Here is a 22,050-nt window from a genome sequence, read left to right as displayed (position 1 = left end):
ATTGCAGAACAAGTTGTGAAAATAAAGGATACACAAATAGAAATGAGATAGATTACCAATCTATCTCAAAACATGTTTTAGTGTAACAAATATTGATAATATTTGAAACTTTCCCCTGCTTTGTCTCAAAAAAAGTTATGTGATCATTTATATCGAAAACAGTACCACTGTTCACACTACATTGAATTGTCAGATCGATTCTTCATCCCACTCCAACTATCCTCTAATTGGCTTCTTACACTGTCTCAACAACGCCCAGCAACTCCTTATCATCCCAGTCAGCATTAAACCAACCAGACTCAACACTGAATTGAACAATATCATATAAACCACTATTCCAGCCTTGTATCTTTCACTTGCAACATCGAAAATGTTTTCTTCACTCTATTGCCCTACTGCTAATGCAGATTTCACTCCAATATGGTCTCCTACACACTGGAGAAACCAAACGCATATTGAGTGACTGTTTTGTAGGGCATCGGTGTTCGGTGGGCAGGACTACCCCACCATTCCTTCACTGGCCACTTTAATTCTCCACTGTGTCCACACCAACCAGCGATCACTCTGTACACTAGCACTATCCTACCCACTGGGAACAATTTAAAATTTACAGACGCCAATTAACCTACAAACCTGTGCGTCTGGAGTGTGGGAGGAAACCTGAGCACGGGGAGAAAACCCTAGTGGTCACAGGGAGAACGTATAAACTCCGGACAGACAGCACCCACGATCAAACCCGGGTCTCTGGCACTGTATGGCAGCAACTCTACAGGTGTGCCACTGTACTGCCCAATATTATATTATACATATTAAAAACAAGACCAATTCCTGTAATATACTTGTGGCAGGCTTTCTGTAAAAAAAAAACCATATTCACTCTTAACCTCTACTGCCTATCGCCACGCGTATTATGGACGAGTTTGCTAACACGCTTTGGTTTCTTTGAGCCTGAACCCATTGGCCAGCCTACTGTGCAGCACCTTGTTGAAGCCTTACATGCAAGTCATGTCCTGCCTTCATCAGCTTTCTAAGTTATCTCTTAAAAAAACTTAGATTGTGAGGCTTGATCTCCGCTGCATAAAACCCTGCTGACTCCTCTGAATCAGTCCCTGCCTTTCCATGTGAACGTAAATCTTGTCCTTCAGAATCTATCCAACAACGTCTCTATCACTGACTCAAGGGTCACCAGAACTGTCAGGTTGATGTTAGGAAACATATGCAGGTGGTGCTATTTATGTTGAGCTCTTCCCTACAAATAGCAATTAGCCCAAGGGCAAATATTAATTTAAAACCCCAGAACGAATGATAGTAACAACCAATTATTTTATTGAATGACAGAACAAAACTGAAGAGCGCTTTTTCCTTTGTTCCTGGAGTCAAGAGAGTTTTGTCTTGTGTACTGAAACAGAACAATACAATTCTCAATTAATTTTCTCAGCCTAAATATTTTGAAGCTGGAAATTATGCCATTTAAAAAAATATTCCATCAGGTAAATCAGACCAATTCTTAAAGATTTGGTCTCCCTTTATCGACTTATTACAAGCATATGGTGCAACATTACCTTAGAAATTAACTGTTTCAGAACCGGGTGAGGGGTGTGTAAAGATACGAAGCCGGTATATCCCTTTTAATTTTGTTATTTAATTTTTTTTCTTCTTCTCTATCCTTTTTTTTTGGTTCCATCTCTCACTTTTGTTTTTTCTCCCGGGCTTTACATTTTTATGGGCTCTTTCTCTTTATTTTTTCATGAACTATCAATATCACTACTGTATTTAACATTCTCTTTCTCTTTCTCTTGCTTTTGTTACTTTTTTTACTACTAAATTTAAAACAAGAAGTTGTACATGAAATGTATTATGTTATTCATGCTTTATATTATTGTACATTGCTTCTAATAAAAATATTTTTAAAAAAAATAATATTTATATAGAGTAAGGGATAGAAAAAACTATTGCTTTTTAAGATAGGTTCTAGAGTCCAGTGGAAAGTCAAAATGCTGATCAGTTTTATATAGTGATACACAGGAGATGAAACAATGCAGCAGCCCTTTCAATAGGGAAACCACTGTTGCACTGTTCAAGGGCAGCAATGGAGAAAATCCATGCATGTGTATATCCCTATAATCTGCATTACGCAGAACTATTTCTGGCTTGGTAATAATTTATTATGAAACTTACCTCTGGAGGTTTCCTGCCTAATAATAGATAGCAGGCCATGACTTCATCATACTTCTGTCCCACAAGGGACTGAGTAATTTCATCTCTTGGGAAGCCCATCGTAATCATAGTTTCTGTGAATATCAAAACAAAAATTACAATCTAAAAATATATATTTTGTTTAAACACACTCAAAGCAATATTCTCATCATAACCACATCTCTGCAGCAAATTAAATCTCTGTGCTCATTCTTAGCCTGAGGAAATCCTACAACATATTACAGGTGCACAACCTTTTATCCGAAGATCCAAATAACGAAAACCTCCAAATAGCGGCCATTTTTTCGGTCCTTGAAGAAAGGTCCTTGAAAACGTTCACCGAGGGCGGCCTGCAGAGGTGACAGCGGAACCTCCGGTCGGTCCTCGAAGAAAGGGGAACTAAATCCCCATTCATAAAAGAGAAGGTGAGGGTATATTGCGCGGGAGGGTTAATAATTGACAATATGCTGCTGCCTGCCCGCTGAGTTAAAAAGTTCCCACGGTAGACTCACGATACACAGTGTTTCGTGAGTCTTGCGTGGGAACTTTTTAACTCAGCGGGGCAGGCAGCAGCAGATTGTCGCTCCCTTCAGTTTCACCCCACCTACACCCCTCTGCTTCCCGGCCATGTGTGTGACCCCTTCCCTCCCCTCTGCACCGGCGCGGGGACTTTGCACTGTCTTCACGTCGGCGATTGCAGCAGGACCGTGCCAGTCACCGGAGACGTCAGGACCAACGGGACACCGACCCCCAGGCCCACTGCAAGCACGGAGGTCCCAGAGACCCACAGCCAACAGCAGCCCAGCCCCGTTCCAACTCCAGAGGAAAACTGCAAACTGGCCGGAGACGTCAGGACCACCAGAAGCCGTTCCCCGAGCTGCGCCCCCTCATCAGGACACCGACCCCCAGGCCCACTGCAAGCACGGAGATCCCAGAGACCCACAGCCAACAGCAGCCCAGCCCAGCCCCGCTCCAACTACAGAGGAACCTTGGTTGCGGATGACGGGGCGCAGCTCGGGGCGTCGTAGGGGCCCATCGGGGAGTGGGGTTCCTGTTGGTCTTGACGTCTCCGGCCACCTGCCATCCTCCGGGAACTGTACCGCCCTTGCAGGAGAGTGGGGTTGTTTGCTGTTGCAGAGGGAGGGGGCAAGGGCGGTACAGTTCCCAGTCTCAGCTCCAGTCCAGGGGGGTGGCTGGAGACGTCAGGACCAACGGGACACCGACCCCCAGGCCCACTGCAAGCACGGAGATCCCAGAGACCCACAGCCAGCAGCAACTCCAGCCCTGCCCCGCTCCAACTCCAGAGGAACACGTAGGGGCAGAAGCTGATGGTGTGCAAGGTACGTCTTGTTCTTGGGGTGGCGGATGAGGGGGCGCAGCTCGGGCTGTGGGCAAACTGCCACTTGTCGCCGTAGCGGCCCATCGGGGAGCGGATTCCTCTGGAGGGGGAGGGGGGTATTGTGCTGTTTGATCGCCCCCTGCTACCCCAGGGACAGGGAGACACAGCGGCTTTTTAGACTGGTGGGCAATCACTTCCAAAGTTCTGCCCACACAGTCAGTACACCTCTCCTACACTGCATTTCATACAAACATTTATTCTGCAAGAAAAAACTACATTGAAGACTCAAACTCGCGACCGAGTTTACTGCCGGGAACAAGGCGCAAACTCGCGACCTTGCGGATATGAGCGGAGCACTCTACCACTGAGCCAGCCATTAAAATCTACGCTAAAAAAAATCCATTCCGAAGACCGACAAATTCTGAATTACGAAAAGTGTCTGGTCCCAAGGCTTTCGGATAAAAGGTTGTGCACCTGTACAATGAACAAATAGTAAGACCTTTTTACTCATTTTCAATGTGTTTATTATAGAAAAAGTGAATATAAACCAAGGACAGTAATTTTTACAATTGTAATTCACTTCAATTGATCAGCAGACCAAACCCCCATCATTCAAGCAATATTAAAAGATTTACCTATTCTATTGGAATCACTATAGTCAGGTTCTGGTTCACCGTATGGTTTCAATTCCTCCTCCTCAAAACCAACATTCATCCATCGATCCTTCATAATTTGCTGTTTCCAAAAAAAATCTCGACATTTAAGTAAGTTTGCCAGCGGTAAACTTTATTAACTTTCAAAAACTATATAAATAATTTTTGGAGTAAAAGTGGAAAAATTAGTAATTAAAAACCACATTAACCATTAACAAAAATGTAAGCTTCACAAATTCTAAAGGGTCTCACTTACTTCCAAACTGCCCCGTTTGGCAGGATTTAATACCAGAAGTTTTTTGAGCAGGTTTTCACAGTCGGTTGACATATAAAAAGGAATACGGTATTTTCCTCGCAACACCCTTTCCCTTAATTCCTGGAGGGAGGGAACAAATAAAAATCGTAGCACCTTTCCTGGACCATGAGACAGAATTAAGTCCTCAAATGTTTGGGTCAAAAAGTACTGAATTTACTGAGACAAGAATCAAAGAATGCCTTTAAACCGAATAACCCGTCGATTTATTTTCCTTCTATTTACACCACTAGCTAAAAAATTAAAAGGCTTAGATTTCTCAAAATGATTTACTTGGCATAAAATTGTGTTGAATGGTTAAACATAATTTTGTAAGTACCCAGTTACTACTTTACTAATGGATTCCAGCATTTTCAAAGTGTTTTTAGTATACTACCAAGTCAAGCCATTGTACTAAAAACGAAGGGCATGGGGCTGAGCACAACTGTTGATGCTTCAGGTTGAAACCCTGCATCAGGATGAGAGTGGAAAGGGAAGATAACTTGTATAAGGTGGAGAGAGAGAGAGGGTGAGATTGGAATCAGAAAATGATTGGTGGATTGAGGTGCTGGATGACAGGCAGGCAGATGTAGCCAGTAAGGAAGGGCAGGGCGGGAGTTGGAAGACTGATGTCAGTGGGTTACAGAAAAGGCAGAGAAACATTTTTGAATGTAGCCAGGTAGGGGAAGAGTGAAGATGGAGACAGATGGGAGGTGATAAACAGTAACGTGAAGGCTGCCAATGCCAGAATCTGATGTAAGGTGATAATGGGAATCATTAGGGAGAGGTGAAGAACAGATAAAACCAGAACAAGATAGTGGATAAAATCTGCATGTACAGGGTGGATGGAACCAGGAGGGGAAGGGGGTTGAAAGTAGGTGATGAGGAGGGCAGGAGGAGACTATTGGAAATGGGACAAAACTTTTTTTTAAATTTAAATGTGAACCTGAGGTGGGTCAAAGGAAAAAGGGGAGGGTTGGGGGGGAAGAGAAACTGGGCAAAAAAAATGGTATCTAAGAGAAGGATGTGAAGGAGTGCAGTTTAGGAGGCTGTAGGAGACAGCGAGTTTATAGCAGATGTTAGTGGATAATTTGTCTCCTGAGATGGAGACAGAGAAGGGAGAGAAATGGCTCAAGCAAATTCTAGAGTGGGGTGAAAATGAATAAGCAAATATTATTAAATTGTCAACTTCCACAATGATGTAAGAAGTAGTACCAATGCATCCATTGTTTTTTAGGTGGATGTAACGGGAAGTCGGGGATAAATAGGGAGCTGATTTTATTTTACTAATTTTATTAAACTGATGAAATGAAACACCATTCCATTATATTTTTAATCTTACTCACATTTACTTACTGTGAGCATGGTGGAGCTGTAGTTGTGGGCTCCAGCATCAAGGTCAGTGAAATAAACTTGTGCCATGTAAGCCCTATAAATTTTGTGCACAAGCACCCAAGGACATTTTACGAGAGTGCTTTCTGCATTGGTGCCAATTCAAAAAAATGCCAAATCAATACATTTTAAACATTATTGGACTCAAAATCAATGTCTCTATTTTATGATATTCTACTCGGCAAGTAACTGTAGTAGTAAGACTGCTGCCAAGCCAGTAAGCAAAATTACATCAAGTAAAAATATAGATCATTAAAATACAAAGTAACTTGCAACAAAAGGTGATGCTACATCATGAACCGCATAAGATTGCACGAAGTGTCAAGGCCAAGGGCAGTCTGATCACAATGGTATTAACTGAAGAGTGGTACTTTCAATTTTTCCTTCATCTTAAGAGGTACGTCAGAGTAGAGAAACATCCTCAATCGTTACGGGGAAGAGGGGTGGCGGGGATAATGGAATAACTGAAAAATGAGGGCCTTACAATGATATTATATTTTCATGTACCTTCGAAAGGCTAAAACAAAGCTGTTTTAGATCTAGCAACATGGGACTTTACCAACGTTGTGCTCAAGCTGCGACATGTTTAACAAGAGCTGATATGGTGGATCCACTTGTGGATTACAGTGAACTGATGGGATGGCAATATGAGACAGTCATCGAGTAATCGAATAACCTTTTCAAAAGAAATGTTACCCAAAGAGAAGAACATGGAAATAACGGAATAGTTCAGGTGATTTAAGGGGAAATCAGGATAAGCATGTGAAGGGGGAAGGAATAGAATATTCTATTACAATAGATTAGAAGTGGAAGGATGGGAGCTCAGAGCAATACAGTCAGTATGGCTGATAACAAGTATGGGTATTCTGTATTGTAGATTTTATACAATCCAATGTAAAAGACAAAAAACAGAGACACAAGTTACCTTTAAATTCTGGCCATCAAAAGGTAAAGATCCACTAACTAACGTGTAAAGGATGACGCCGAGACTCCAGACATCCACTTCTGGGCCATCGTACTTCTTTCCTTGGAAAAGTTCTGGCGCTGCATAGGGTGGACTTCCACAAAATGTGTCTAATTTGCTACCAATTGTAAATTCATTGCTAAAGCCAAAATCTGCTATTTTTATATTCATGTCTGCATCGAGAAGCAAATTTTCTGCCTAAAAAAATGGAAGCATCAAATGATTACCTTTGTCAGTTTTTACAATACCAATGAATTCATGAATGAACAAAACCTTAAACTGAAGCAGCTGTTAAAAATACAACAGAATCAGAAAATTCCTTTCAGTTTCAGGTACCTTAAGATCTCTATGTACAATACACCTCTGATGACAGTATTCTACTGAGGAAACAATCTGAAAAATAAAAATCAGAACAATTCAGAAACATTTTCAACACACATATGCCAGTGTCATTTCATTGAAGCTGCAGCAATACATTATCTTAAATATCAAAGTTAGTGATGCATCTGATTGAGATAACATTAACACAAGTTCACTCATTCAGAGAAAAAAATGACTATGAAAGGGGAAGGATGTAAAGTAGAATGAATATGTTGAATTTAAGGAATAAGAATGATCTCATTTGTTCCTATGGTATGACAGAAAAAAACTGTACACTTCAGTTCTTACCTCTTTAAGAGAAAGTTTGGTTGAACATTAGCATTTAATTTCATTTTTCTAGTCCTGAATATATGCCAAAACCTAAAAATTGAGCAAACTTGAATTTGTGATTATCATTTATGTCAATGAATTAAAACAAATCGATTGTTCAGTCACATGTGTAAATTGTTCTCATGTATGGGAACTACTAGTCACTAAAAATGCACTAAAAGATTTTCAGTTGCAAATAAATGCTGGTAGATATTTATAAAACTGCCATTTTATATACATATCAGCAAATGATGCATTTTGGGGAGTCTACTCAGGGAAGGGCATACACAGTGAATGGCAAGGGCCAGGGAGTATTGAGAATCAGAGGAGCCTTGGTGTACAAGTCCAAGGTGCAGATAGGTAGAATGGTGAAGGGGGCATAGGGGGATGTTTGCACTTTTAGCCAGGGCATAGACAACAAGTGCAGGGAAGTCTTGATATAACTTGATAAAACATTGGTCAAGCCATTGCTGGAATACAGTGTGAAATTCTGGTCACAACACCATATGATGTGATTGCTCTGGAGAAGGTGTAGAGGGGATTTTGCCTGGGCTGAATGTTTCAGTTGTAGGACATACTGGATGTTTTTTCCTTGGACCAAAGGAAGCTTGGGAGGGGGGGGGGGGGGTATAGAAAATTATGACATTTGGTGGACACTATGTTAGTTTTGCCCCATGACAGAGGTGACCAAGATCAGAGGACACAGGTTTAAGGTGAGGAGTATGAGGTTCAGAGGGCATCTGTGCAGGAATAGTTTCATCAATAAAAAGTTTGCATCTGGAACGCATTGTCTGAGAAAGTAGTAGAGGCAGGTACTATCACAATATTTGGATAAGCACTTCAAGCGCCCAAGAATAGTGGACTATGAATCTAGTGTTGGTAAATCAAATTAGTATAGATGGGTATTGAAGGTCAATGTGAACATGGTGGGCTAACAGGATCTGTTTCTGTGCCATATGACACTCTGAATACAATTATTTGACCTGAACTTTTAAATAATTATTTTAATCAGAATATTATTTTCCAGAAAAATTTGCAGGTTTTTGAGCCGTTTAGAATTCAACACAATGATTGGTTAGGAAGGTAAAAAATAAAGTATGAAAGCAAAACTTACAGATTACTTAAAACTCTGATATAAAGACTTTCACAGAGATGTGAGGAGAAAAATATTAGTGAAGGAAATGAGGAGTCTATTACACCCAGAAATAGGAGAACTTGTAATAGGGAATAAAGAAATGGCATACTTCTGTCTTCACAAATTAATTAAATTATATCTTTATAAAGGAGGTTACAAAGAACACCCCAGGAATATTGGGAAACACAGCAAGGGAACCTAAATTAAATGTATTAATAGGGAAATGATGCGAGGGAATAGATTCCCAAGGCACAACAGTTTTATTTGTATAGTACTTAAGGAAGTGGCTCTATAAAGAGGATGTATCAGTGGCATTTTCCAACATTCATCAGACTCTACAGTTCCAATGATTGAAGGATATCTAACATAATCGCGATGTAAAAAAAAAAAAATCAGGTAAAGAGAAAACAGGGAATTTTATACCAGTTGAGCCTGACACTAGTAGCAGGAAAAAAGGTAGAGCTCATAATAAAATATGGAATAGCAGAGAACTTGGAAAAGAATGACAGGATCAGATGTTGCAACCATGGATTTGTGGAAGATAAATCATGCTTGACAAATCTACTGGAGTTTTGAGAGGATGTGACAAGCAGAATAAATAAGGGAAAACCAGTGAATGTCAAATATTTGGACTTTCAGAAAGTATTCTTTTGATAAGATATGAAAATAATGTGCAAAATAAAAGCAGATGGGATTAAATATAAGGTGCTTATATTTAACAGAGAACTGACTGGCTGATAGGAAGCAAAGGAATGAATTGGTAATTTTCAAAATTACAAGCAGTGGTCAGTAGAGTAACAGAAGGATCATTGTTGGTGCTCCAACTATTCACAATACATTGATTTGTATGTAGGAATTAAATATAGCATCCTGTGGACAGGATAAAGATGAGTGTCCTGAGGAGGAAGAAGAAAAGTTCCAAAGTGATTTTGGCAGAATGATGGAATGGTAGATATATGGGAGATTTTTTAATAATATGGATAAATATGAGGTCATCCTATTTGGTGAGTCAGAGGCCCTCTTCCCATGCTGAATGTTGGAGCAGGATCGGCTGAACAGATTTCTACTTACATTACACATCCCTCAGTAAATATTAAATATGCAGCTCTGCTGAAATTGTTTGAACGTCCTTCAACTGAAATGCTTCACAACCAATGAATTATATTTGAAATGTATTTGTAGTATTGTTTTGTGATAAACCACATGCCCATGATACACAGATGTCAAAAACAACAATAAATGACCAGACAATTTATTGCAGTTTTATTGAACGAGGAACACTACATTCCTCTACTTTACGCTCACCCCCTTTCACAGACCTTCTGTAAATAACAAAAAATCCATTGTATCCAACATAACACAGGAAAATAATACCTGAATATAGCAGGTTGTCTCAAAGCTGGAGAAGGCTCCAAGGACACATGGCCTACTCTTGCTGTAACTTATATTCAATAAAAAGTGAGGCATCAGCGTATGTAGCTACAACTTGTTAGATGATAGTACTACCACAAAGGCAAGCTGCTTCACACAACTGCAATTTTGGTTAAAAATAAAGTTTTCTATTTTTAAGTGTAATGTTTGAATGGTAGTTACATTTGCATTATCTGTTCATCTAAACATACCATAGTGAAGCAATGACAATTCTAGATATGAAACTGAAGACAATTCCTAATGACCTTGGAGTGCTAACATCTAACCCCTATTATTTTTTTCAGTGAAGGGAATAAGAGTTACAACTGGGTGATATCATGCATGCATGGAAATGTACAAAACTTTTGTGCATGATGTCTTTAACATGTAGCATTTCACTAAGGAAGATGACAAGTCACAGTCACATGTGCCAATATTCATTCATTCATACAGAGACACACCTGCACTATTAGCAAGACTGACATCTTGCTTACCAGTAAGTTTCACAGGAGCATAATGAATGATATTTGGTGTTGAGCCACATATTATGGCAAATGTCCCAAAGGTTCAGTTATATTTTTAATGCATTAAATGTCTTAAGGAGGAGGGAGAGTAGCAGAGGGATTTATGGAATAAATCCAGAATATAATATGAAAGCATTGGTTGAAATTCTCTGATTAAATTTGGGAAACTAAGTGGCATTAAGTGGGGAGTATTTGATTATGCTGGGGCAGTGAGGAAAGACATTGCAGGAGGTTCTTCCCATCATGATGGGCTTGCATTGAAGAGGAGGGAAATGCATCACAAAGGATGCAGTCAGAGGCAATCTTTAGTCAGAGGGTGGTGAATCTGTGTAATTCTTTGCCACAGAAGGCTGTGGAGGCCAAGTCAGTGAATATTTTTAAGGCAGAGATAGATAGATTATTGATTAGTATAGGTCAGAGGTTAGTGGGCGAAGGCAGGAGAATGGGGTTAGGAGGGAGAGATAGACAGAATCATGATTGAATGGCAGTAGACATGATGGGCCGAATGGTCTAATTCTACTATTCCTTATGACCTTAATACCTTAGGATGTCATGCATGACTTTGGTTGGAACCAATTCAGCAAACCCAGTGGTTTTAGAAGTTGGAAACGTATAAGAATGTTGCACATTGCTTATTGTACTTTGCTTGTTGCACTTCTTCCAAGCATATCTTGTTCAAAGGACTCAACTTTAGTTCCATTAACACAGTTCTCACAAAACAGCTCATCAAAATTTTGCTTAATGGCTTAAAATTTATTTCCAATCTGTTCGTGCTCCTCTCTTCCTCAAAGAAGCTAGCCTGCACTACATTAATGGCTGATCCTTTAGTTCTTGCAAACTACAACCCCAACTCTAACAACTCTTCCTTCTTCAAAGTCCCCGAGTGTGTAGTTACCCTCTAAATCAGTGTCCATCTTTTCCTAAACTCTGCGACTCAGGGCGGCACAGCTGTAGAGCTACTGTTTTTCAGCACCAGAGAGCCGGGTTCGATCCTGACTGTGGGTACTGTCTGTACGGAGTTTGTACGTTCTCCCCGTGATCTGCGTGGATTTTCTCCGAGATCTTCAGTTTCCTCACACTCCAAAGACGTATAGGTTTGTAGGTTAATTCGCTTGGCTATAAATGTAAAATTGTCCCAAGTGTGTGTAAGGTAGTGTTAATGTGCGGAGATCGCTGGGCCGAAGGGCCCGTTTCCGCGCTGTATCTCTAAACTAAATATCTTTAATTGAACCTCCCGCCCCACTACATCATCTAAAGCATTACTCAAGTTAGAAGTATTTAACAACATTCAGTCATATCAGAAGACAAGACCCACCGTTCCTGCCAGACACACTTCTTTAACCGATGACATCATCTGCCTTCTAGACAAATGTTTGATAAAAGTTTCAGTGGACTTGTTTGCATTCTTGCTTCCCACTCGACTCCCAGATCCTACTACATATCTTTGCCATTAGTCTGCATAATTCCACATCTGTAATATTACCAGACTCATGTCCATTCTTAGATCGTCTGATGCTGAATTTCATATTCATGTGATTATTGTGCCTGGACCCATCTTTTCCAATTCATTTCAGGTCAGCCCTCCACATTCTAACATCTACAATCTGGTAGTCATGCAAAATCCTGATGCCCAATCCCATTACTTGTTGTTCTGTTCAAGTGCATCCGTTGACTCACTACCATAAACCACTGGGTTGTGCAAGTCTCAAATTACACATCCTTGTTTTTACATTGCTCAAGTGTGTGTTTCCAGCCCTATAACTGCACCAGCGCTGAGGAACTGCTAAACCTCCCCCTTCCATTCCTATCTTTCTTTTCTCCTTTAAATCACTCTTTCAAACCTGGTAATTTAGTTCACATATTTATATGCAACAATCTATAACAATTTATAATGAATGTCATGAGAATTAAACCTAAATTGTTATGTAATTGCACCCAACTCACCTGTCTAAACTTTGCCCTTGCTTCTTTTTCTTTCATTCTTCCATGTGCAACTAAGTAATCAAAAACTTCTCCTACATTGCAAGGATGTAAAAGGAGAATGAAGCATGTTTACTGAATGCACAATCTAATATTACACTTCTTCCCAAATGTTCACTTTTCAAAGCTCTTTTCAAATGAACTTTGAAAAGCAAAGTGGTAGAAATACATCCTTCATCGCTTGCATTACACATGCAATAGAGTATGCAGCTACAATCCTCCAAAATTTGGATTCATTGTTCAGTGGCCAAAGACAAATTTCAAACACAAAATCTTTGTTGCAAACCTTATCACATTCCATATTTTCTGAACTCTATAATTATGATTTTTTTTTTAAATGTACAAAGGAAGGAAGTTCTCATCTCCATTTAAAATAATGAAAATAAAAACTTGAAAGCAGACTGGAGATACTCGACAGGACAGCCTGTGAATTGAGTACCAGATCAACTGGCAAACAAAGCTGAAGAATATAACACAAATCCACTTTCATTTGATTAGAATCATACATTAACAATTCAGAAACAATAAAACGCAGGTGCTTTATTCAGTTACGTTGGCTGTGGGCAAGATACAACCAAGTTAGCAACACTACAAAAATCACAGCATATAATCTGCCAACATTTTTGCCACCTCCAACGGGATCCCACTACTGGCCACATCTTCCCATCTCCTCCCCTTTCTGCTTTCTGCAGAGACCGTTCCCTCCAAAACTCCCTGGTCAACTCGTCCCTTCCCACCAAAACTACTCCCTCCCCAGGTACTTTCCCCTGCAACCGCAGGAGATGCAACACCTGTCCCTTTACCTCCACCCTCAACCGATCCAAGGACCCAAACAGTCTTTCCAGGTGAGGCAGAGGTTCACTTGCACCTCTTCCAACCACATCTACTGTATCGGCTGTTCCAGGTGTCAACTTCTGTACATCGGCGAGACCAAGCCCAGGCTTGGTGATCGTTTAGCTGAACAACTCTGCTCAGTCCGTCTTAACCTACCTGATCTCCCGGTTGCTCAGCACTTCAACTCCCCCTCCCATTCCCAATCTGACCTTTCTGTACTGGGCCTCTTCCATTGTCAGAGTGAGGTCCAGCGCAAATTGTAGGAACAGCACCTTATATTTCGCTTGGGTAGCTTACACCCCAGCGGTATGAACATTGACTTCTCTAACTTCAAATAGCCCTTGTTTTCCCTCTCTCTCCATCCCCTCTCGCTTCCCAGTTCTCCCACCAGTCTTACTGTCTCCGACAACATTCCATCTTTGTCCCACCGACTCCCCTGACATCAGTCTGAAGAAGGGTCTCGACCCGAAACGTCAACTATTCCTTTTCTCCAGAGATGCTGCCTGACCTGCTGAGTTACTCAGGCATTTTGTGACGACAAAAATAATGCTAGACAATTTATTTTTAATTCCATGAAACAAAATGACAAGTGGCATCTAATAAATATTCTGCAGATCAAATGTGAATGGCAGGGTAACTGAATTGTTTTCTTTCAATTCTTCCAAATACTTAAAAGGTCAACCGATTTAAGGAAAACTTTAAAAGCTTTTTATTAATTATGTTACATTAATCTCAACAGATTTTCAACTAATTAGCCATGAAGAATGATCAAGGTTATCATGTTGTATGAACCCTCCCACAGAAGCAAAATTACTAGTAATTTCAAGAAGACACCACTTACAATTAAATGCAGAATGTCTTCTACAATTTCTTGAATAAATTAGTCTATTCTCGTGCAAAAATTTAAGTTAGAAGGGACTGATCCAATTCAAGGAAAAGGTGTATTACCAGTTTCCCTGTTTGAACTGTGTGTCTTCTGACTGATCACAAAGATGAATGGAAAGAATTTATGGAGTACCCAGACATCCAGAGGTTCACAGCTGGAGTAGAATTTGAAAGAGCAGAATGTGACAGACCTACATTTAAGTGGGACAAAGCTTAAAAAAACATAATACATATTGTGACAGTCTAATGTATCCGGTATAACATTTCTGCATTCCAATGCTTTATCCTGCAGATATTTTTAGATGAGATTTGATGTAAGAGACACTTTGCTGGCATTAGAAGTTCAACCGTCACACTATTTAAACATGATCTCACCCTGCAATCTTCTGGGGTATAGATCAAAAGGAATTTGCTAGAAAAATTTACTGCATTGTACTTTTGGTAATAGATAAATGGTTCTGTATTCATCCGAGGAAAACTATAGTTATAACTACTATCTTTAAAATTTTAAGATAATTTGACACACATTAATTTATCATCTCTTATTCACATTTGCCATAGATTACGATTTTAGAATACAAATATAACTTTCAACTCTCAGTTTAACAAATAGTGCACAAATACAAGGTGCTTCAAAATGTAAAGATTAAAGTAGTTAATGTGCAAACACTGCGGAGTTAATTGGCCAAGAACAACTTTATCGGGAACAAAAAAGCAATAACTTAATCTCAATTATTTATTTAATACAATTGTTGAGATTAAGTTATTCCTCTTTTGTTCCCGATCATGTTCCCTGTACAAATGCACTAATTTTCTAGGTTTGTCTTTTTACAACTGAGCTAAAACTACAGCTCATCATCCTCGAAAGGATTGCTTACATAGATATCAATCTATGTTTTTGGTTGCTTGAACAGCTTTAATGGAACCAGGCTGTTCAGGAACTTGAGACTCACAGAAGACAAAGGGAGAATGGAGCAAAATCTTAATTAAAAAAACCCAGAAGAGATAAATACTAGAAGAGATAAATAACAATGGCGACAAAACATTGTCTTTAATTTTAAGAGTGCATTTAACTGAACAGCCACTTTAAGAGGTAGACAAAATGCTGGAGAAACTCAACGGGTGAGACAGCATCTATTGAGCGAAGAAAATAGGCGACGTTTCGGGTTGAGACTAACGTCACCTATTTCCTTCGCTCCATAGATGCTGTCTCACCCACTGAGTTTCTCCAGCATTTTTGTCTACCTTCGATTTTCCAGCATCTGCAGTTCCTTCTTAACCACTTTAAGAGAGTCAGTGATGCGATTCCAACATTATTTCAGTGAACAAAAAATGGAGAGCAGCTTAAGGAATTCCACGAGCCAGACAGCAGCTGTGGGGGCAAATGGACAGAAGACATTTTGGGTCAAGACCCTACATCAGTCTAGGCGAAGAGTCTTAACCCAAAACATTGGCTCTCTATTGGATAACACGAAAGGGTCTACTCGAAATATCGACTGTTCATTTCCCTCCAATGCTGTCTGCCTGACCAGCTGCTCGCCTCCAGCTGCTCTCACTTTCACCCCCTGCAGCATTCATAATCTGCAGTCTCTTGTGCCTCCGTTATTTCAGAGAGATTCTCTTCTTGTGGAAGCCACAAACTTTGCATCAATTACAAGGAACAGCCAAAGACTTCACTTACCCCCACTTGCATACTCCATGATTAAATACAGTGTCTTCTCAGTTTCAATTACTTCAAATAATTTCACTAGGAGAGAAAAAAGGTTGCCTATAAATAATACTAATAAAATCATTATTAAAAAAGTAGCGTGTGGGGATAAATTATTCTGATCATGGTTAGCATTTATACATCAGACACCATCATAATGCACAAGTTCATAAAGCAAAATAGCCAATTAAAAAAATAATCCTTACTTCTGAATTCACACAATTAAATCTTCCCCATTCAAGTCATTATTCCATTTGAAAGATTTAAACACTTAAGCTGTGCAACAGTGCGGTTTGAGATTTTCCTTATATTGCCTGTTGCAAAGATACTTGAATTTCACTCTGACCTTCCAATGATCACGATGAACATAGTAAATGTCAGTGTCAATCTGACCTGCAGTTTATTACATATGACATTTACGTGGTCTGAGGCATTTCTAAATGCTCGGCGCCTGAAAATAAACCTGCTTCATATAGATCTGAATCCATGGAAGTGTTCTGCAAATTACACATCTAAATAATATAAAAAGAAAACTGTTGAAATATGCAGCCAACAAGGCAGGATTTAGAAAGGCAAGTGAAAAACAGTTGCATTTCAGTCTGAAAGTTTCCCAACAAAACGAGGAAAAGTTAGAAATTTGCACATTTTGAATTGAAGACAATAATAGTAGGTGGAGAACAAATTGAATGCTTGTGATTGGCAGAAAATCAAGACAAGCAGCAGTTGTGGTACCAGCTGAGAGAGGGAATGCGGCTTGACATCTGAAGATCATTGCCAGGAGCAGATATGGATAATATGAGATGAATGAAAGCAGAGGAAGGGAAAGAAAGGAAAATGACAAAAATAAACAATGCTGGAACTGACTATGAACTGAAACAGCAAAAACTGTAGATGCTGTGAACTCTAGCACTTTGCAGACAGTCAGCATCCATAGCATTTCATATCTCGAATGAAAGTTTTGCGAGATTGCCTGAAGGATTTCTTAAACTAAGAGGAATGATATTCGATACATTTGCAATGATGCTTCTCAATTTCCTAGAGAGAAGAGGACATGAACAAAGCTGAGCTCAAAGGTAGTTTCGCCAAGACTCTAGCATTAACATTTTTTTCCCCCCATTACTGAAAATTATATAAATCTATACGGAAAATCTACATACATGGTTGTCGCTGGGAATTTGGGAGAAGCGTATGGCATTCCCAAATCTGCATTTAAACTGCATCAGTACTTCTCTTTTCAATCCAGACAAGGTTGCAGCTAAGTTATTCAGTATTTTTGAACACAAGGCACTATCTGAAGATTCCCTCTGAATATCATTTTGTAATGTTAAGAAATAATCTTGTATTAGTGACTGTTACTGAGAGTTAGAGAATGTATACCATAATTCTCCTTGCTCCCTATGCTTATACTGCCTGGAAAAGTAAAATAATACTTTTAATTAAATAGTTCATTTATTTCTGCCAGTAAGAAAAGGACGTGGACTGTAAAATCCAAATCTTTAAATACAAAGATAACCTAATAAATTCCAATAAATAGATAGATAGATAGATATAATTTATTGCCACACAACCAGGGTCGGTGGAAATTTGGGTTGTCAGCAGCAGTACAATAATAAAGAACACACAATAAAACTGTAACACAAACATCCACCACAGCATTCATCACTGTGGTGGAAGGCACAAAAATTTGGCCAGTCCTCCTCCATTTCCCTCCCGTGTACAGGACCAGAGTCCAGAGTCAGTCCAGGATCGGCTCTTCCTAAATTATACATTTAGTAAAACAGCAATGTGAATATCTGGTCCCCATTCAGAAATATTAGTTCCATATTGTGTGAGGCAGAAAGGTTGTGAATTTATTGAAACTTAATAAATTGTGCTTTAAGCCTCCCAAAAAAAAGTTTCATTAATTATTCCACATAAACACAAACTATTTAAAAAAAAAAAAACAGGAATTCAATTTCGCACACTAGCTTGATTTTCTAAAAAAAAGTGTTAAAAAATACCTAATGTGGTAAAAAACAGAAACTGCTGTTAAGGGATTTGGGTGGAGAATGTGGGGAACTGGAGCAGAAGAACAATATATAGAATGGACATTGGAAACCCACCTTCAACACACCTAGCTGAAATGACAGCAATGTGGAAATAGGATATGCTCTGCCTGTACATATTTGCATTGCATAGCTTTCTTTTCCGACACCATAAAGATTTGCCACTTTATTACCCAAGTCAAATATGTTATAAAATGAAGTATGCAAGTTCACCCTAATTTGATGCACATTGTTCTCATTAGCTGCTTGTGAAAGGACCTTTCTATCATGGTAAATTAAGTCATCCTTTGTGAGATACTGTTTTGTTTAGTTCACACTTTGGCTATATGGTGTCGAAAAAGAAAGTGGCGCAATGCAAAGAGGTACAGACAGATCATATCCAATTTCTACACCACTGTAATTTCAGCTAGGTGTGTTGAATGTGGGCCTCAGCACCTTGTAGCTCGGGGGGACTTATATTATAAAAACCTCAGAATTAAATTACACGTGTCAGGGACCTCCCTAATTCATAGGGGGGGAAAAACACACTTTTAAGTTTTATCTGACAATTTAAGTAAATTGAATCCCTTTTTCTTCTGTACCCATCCACACCACTCATCACTGCCAGTGAAACAAAACCCGCCGCGATACACTGGATTGAGAATAGGCAGATATTAGAAAGGGAACAAAAACGTGGAAAGCAAAGCAAAAGCGGATGCAACATTACAAATATTTATTACATTAGGCATGGAAAATGATGGTCAGTAGAATGTTAAAAATGAAAGATCAAAATGTTGCTCTTACAAAAGAGTAACAGATTATTTAAAATTAATCATCTATATTCAGTGCACAGTCAAATATGATTAAAATACAATCTTACCTATATTGGGATGATTCAAAATTTTCATAATCCTTACTTCCCGAAAGAGCTATTTAAATGAAAAATAATATGAGCATTGAGCATTTTCTGAAAAACATATTATAGTCTGCTCTCCGTTTTCGAGTAAACTACAGAAACTCATTATGAAGCCGTCTGCACAACAGAGTACAATACAAGGGCCATTTAGTTTTGATCTTTGACAGAAGACTTGGATTAGTGTCAAAACAAACATAATGCAGAACAGGGCAATTCAGTGCATTAATATATAAGCTCTTTCACCTTTTTTGACCTTGGTTTGAATCCAGCCCTAGGGAGAAACTTTCCAAATTCTGTTGCCTGGTATTATACAAATGTCACTCTTACACTGCAAGGCAACTGTAAAATAGTTATGAGTTAATAGGACTGAGAACAGGCACTGCGTTATAATTGGTGGCCAGGCAATAGGATTACATGAACACCTTGTAGTTTGCCTCCTAACATGTTCTTGGCTGCAGGTATTCTACAACATAAACTGAACTATGATATGCAACTGACATTTTTCCAAGGTTAACAAATAAATCCTCATCCGGCATGTTCTTTGCTAAAATAGATCAGCTTTGGCTGGCATGATGAACTAGTTAATTGTTACTGAACACAATCTACCCAGAAATTTAACAGGGTCTGTCAAATGAGACTGAAATACTATAGAAGGGTCTCAACCCGAAATGTCACCCATTCCTTCCCTTCAGAGATGCTGCCTGTCCCGCTGAATTACTCCAGCGTTTTGTGTTTATCTTCGGTTTAAACCAGCATCTGCAGTTCCTTCTTATACATACTATAATTATTGGTCTCTATTGATTATGCCTTGATTCAATTAAATCAAACCAATTACAGTCAAGCTGCAATTGCTGTGGGCTGTTAGTACAACTCAACGTGAGACCATTCACACTTATATGTTTTTACTTTATATTTTGTGTCATTTCTCAGAAATGCCTCCAAAATATTCCTTATTTAATGAATTACTTTATGGCTCATCAGCCATTTTGTAAACCAACACGTCAATCACATTGCACACATCTTGCAAAGCTTGAAGACAATATCAACTAAGTCTTCGTTTACATGGGTCATATGGTTTGGCTGAAATTGTACATGTCCACGATGTTTTTCTCAAAAGTATGCCATTTATCCATTGTATATATTTAAAGAATGAAGAGATTTTGCTAACCAAATCTAGGTGACTCCAGTGTCCAGGTAGTAAAGTTCAAATCAATAAGTAGAAACAAGGATATTAGAAATTGGATTTAATCGATTGGTAAAAAACTTGTACAGAAACATTAAAATAGGATAGAAAAAGAGAGGGATAAAAGAACAAGTAGAAACTAAGGAAAAAAATCTTTAGTTCAAGTTCAAGTTACAGTTATTGTCACCTGCACCAATTGGTGCAGTGAGATTTGAGTTACCATACAGCCATACGAATAAAAAGAACACAATACACGATAGAATTTACCATGAACATCCCCCACACAGCGGAATTGAGGTTTCCCACTGTGAGGGAAGGCAATAAAGTTCAGTCATCTTCCTCTTTGTTCACCCGTGGTCGGGGCCTTTGAGACCTCTGCAGTCGCCACTACGGCGGCCCGAAGTTCAGACCCTCTCGCCGGGATGATCGGAACTTTGGCATCGGAACGGAAGAACACACTCGCGGCTTGGAGTTTCTGAATCGGCCACTTCTTACCGGAGGCTTCGGTTTCCGAAGTCGACAGGCCGAGCTGGGCGGAGCTCCAACACTGGCGACCCTCGGCAAAGGATCCTAGGACTCCGCGATGTTAAAGTCAGTGCCGCCCGCGGCTAGAAACTCCACAAACCACAGCTCCACGGTGTTAAACAGCAGCCCCAACACTCCGGAACTCCAACATGGCGATCCCCGGTAAGGCATCGCCCGCTCCGCGATGGAATTCAGTGCTGCGCTGCAGCTGAAGCTCTGGCCGGTCTCCGGCAGGAAAGGCTGCGCCAATCCAGATGGTAGACCGCGAAGGGGGGGCGCGAAGATGCGACTCGGAGAAAAGACGCATCCTTGACTAAGAAGTGACTAGGAAACAGTTTCCCCTCTTCCCCCTCACCTCCCCCACATAAAAAAGACAAAGAAACCGCCAAAAACATACTTTGTCCTAGTGGCGGCGCGGCTCTGGCTGCAGCGGCTCTCCGGCAGTCCTGTTTGTTTTGTGTTTTTTGGGTTTATTATTTTCGTTTTGGTTAGTCTAGTTTTGGTTTTTAGTTTCTGTTTTGGGGGGGGGTGGGGGGTTGAAACGGGGCTTGCTGTCTCTCCCTGCGGGGGAATGCGACTTTTTTGTCGTATTCCCCTTCTCTGCCTCCGTCTGCGCTGAGGCCTAATGGCGGAGCTGGCGACCTCGAGGCTCAGGAGGCAGAGCCCGCCAGGACTCGCACTGAGCTCGCTCCCGTGAGGACAGCCCGGCTCGGGGCTGGAACAGGGCTTCCGTGAGGGGCTGTGACGCTCCCGTGAGGACGGCCGGCCCGAGGAAGGAACGGTGCTCCCGTCGGAGTGGCCGAGCTCGGGGAGGTACGGCGTTCCCAGCCCGAGTGAGGAGCGGCGCCCGGTCGGGGCGGCCCAGCCCGAGGGAGAAGCGATGCCCAGTCGGGGCGGCCCAGCCCGAGGGAGAAGCGGCGCCCAGTCGGGGCGGCCCAGCCCGAGCGAGGAGCGGCGCCCAGTCGGGGCGGCCTGGCGCGAGGCTGAGACGGTAACGGCACTCACGTGAGGGCGATCCGGCTCGGGGCTGGAACGGTGCTCCGGTGGCTGGTACGGTGTTCTGGCGGCGGTGGCCTGAGTCCGGGGTTCGGCCGCGGGCCAGCGGCTGCATCAACAGGACTGGTGGGCGGCAGCTTCGACCACCCCGGGCCGCGGTGTTTGAGCCGCGGGACAGTTGTAACATCGCCCGGGGGGTATCGCCTCAGCGCAGAGGGAGAAGATGAGGGAAGAGACTGGAGACCTAAGACTTTTGCCTCCATCACAGTGAGGAGATGTTGGGTGGACTCACTGTGGTGGATGTTAATATGTGTTTATTGTTGTTTTTTATTGTATTGTATTGTATGTATGACTGCTTCAATTTCGTTCAGACTTCGGTCTGAATGACAATAAAGGCATATCTA

The 22,050-nt window shown here is 40.6% G+C and overlaps 1 protein-coding gene across 6 annotated transcripts in view; it reads right to left on the bottom strand.

The window, feature by feature from the left end:
• mark1 (microtubule affinity regulating kinase 1) overlaps window positions 1–22,050 on the bottom strand; it is a 142,878-nt gene that overhangs the window by 26,619 nt on the left and 94,209 nt on the right. For all 6 annotated transcript variants that reach the window (XM_033025382.1, XM_033025384.1, XM_033025381.1 and 3 more), the window contains 8 exons: window positions 18,907–18,955; window positions 15,976–16,041; window positions 12,540–12,610; window positions 7,173–7,229; window positions 6,798–7,034; window positions 4,445–4,564; window positions 4,171–4,270; window positions 2,179–2,291 (listed from right to left, as the gene is read on the bottom strand). In XM_033025382.1, the coding sequence (XP_032881273.1) occupies window positions 2,179–2,291; window positions 4,171–4,270; window positions 4,445–4,564; window positions 6,798–7,034; window positions 7,173–7,229; window positions 12,540–12,610; window positions 15,976–16,041; window positions 18,907–18,955 (813 nt within the window). The remainder of the gene's footprint in view (window positions 1–2,178; window positions 2,292–4,170; window positions 4,271–4,444; window positions 4,565–6,797; window positions 7,035–7,172; window positions 7,230–12,539; window positions 12,611–15,975; window positions 16,042–18,906; window positions 18,956–22,050) is intronic.

This window comes from Amblyraja radiata, chromosome 8, assembly GCF_010909765.2.
Source record: "Amblyraja radiata isolate CabotCenter1 chromosome 8, sAmbRad1.1.pri, whole genome shotgun sequence".
NCBI classification, from domain to species: Eukaryota; Metazoa; Chordata; class Chondrichthyes; order Rajiformes; family Rajidae; genus Amblyraja; species Amblyraja radiata.
Note: the sequence above shows the minus strand (reverse complement) of the source record. Positions and strands in the feature narration are given on the sequence as shown.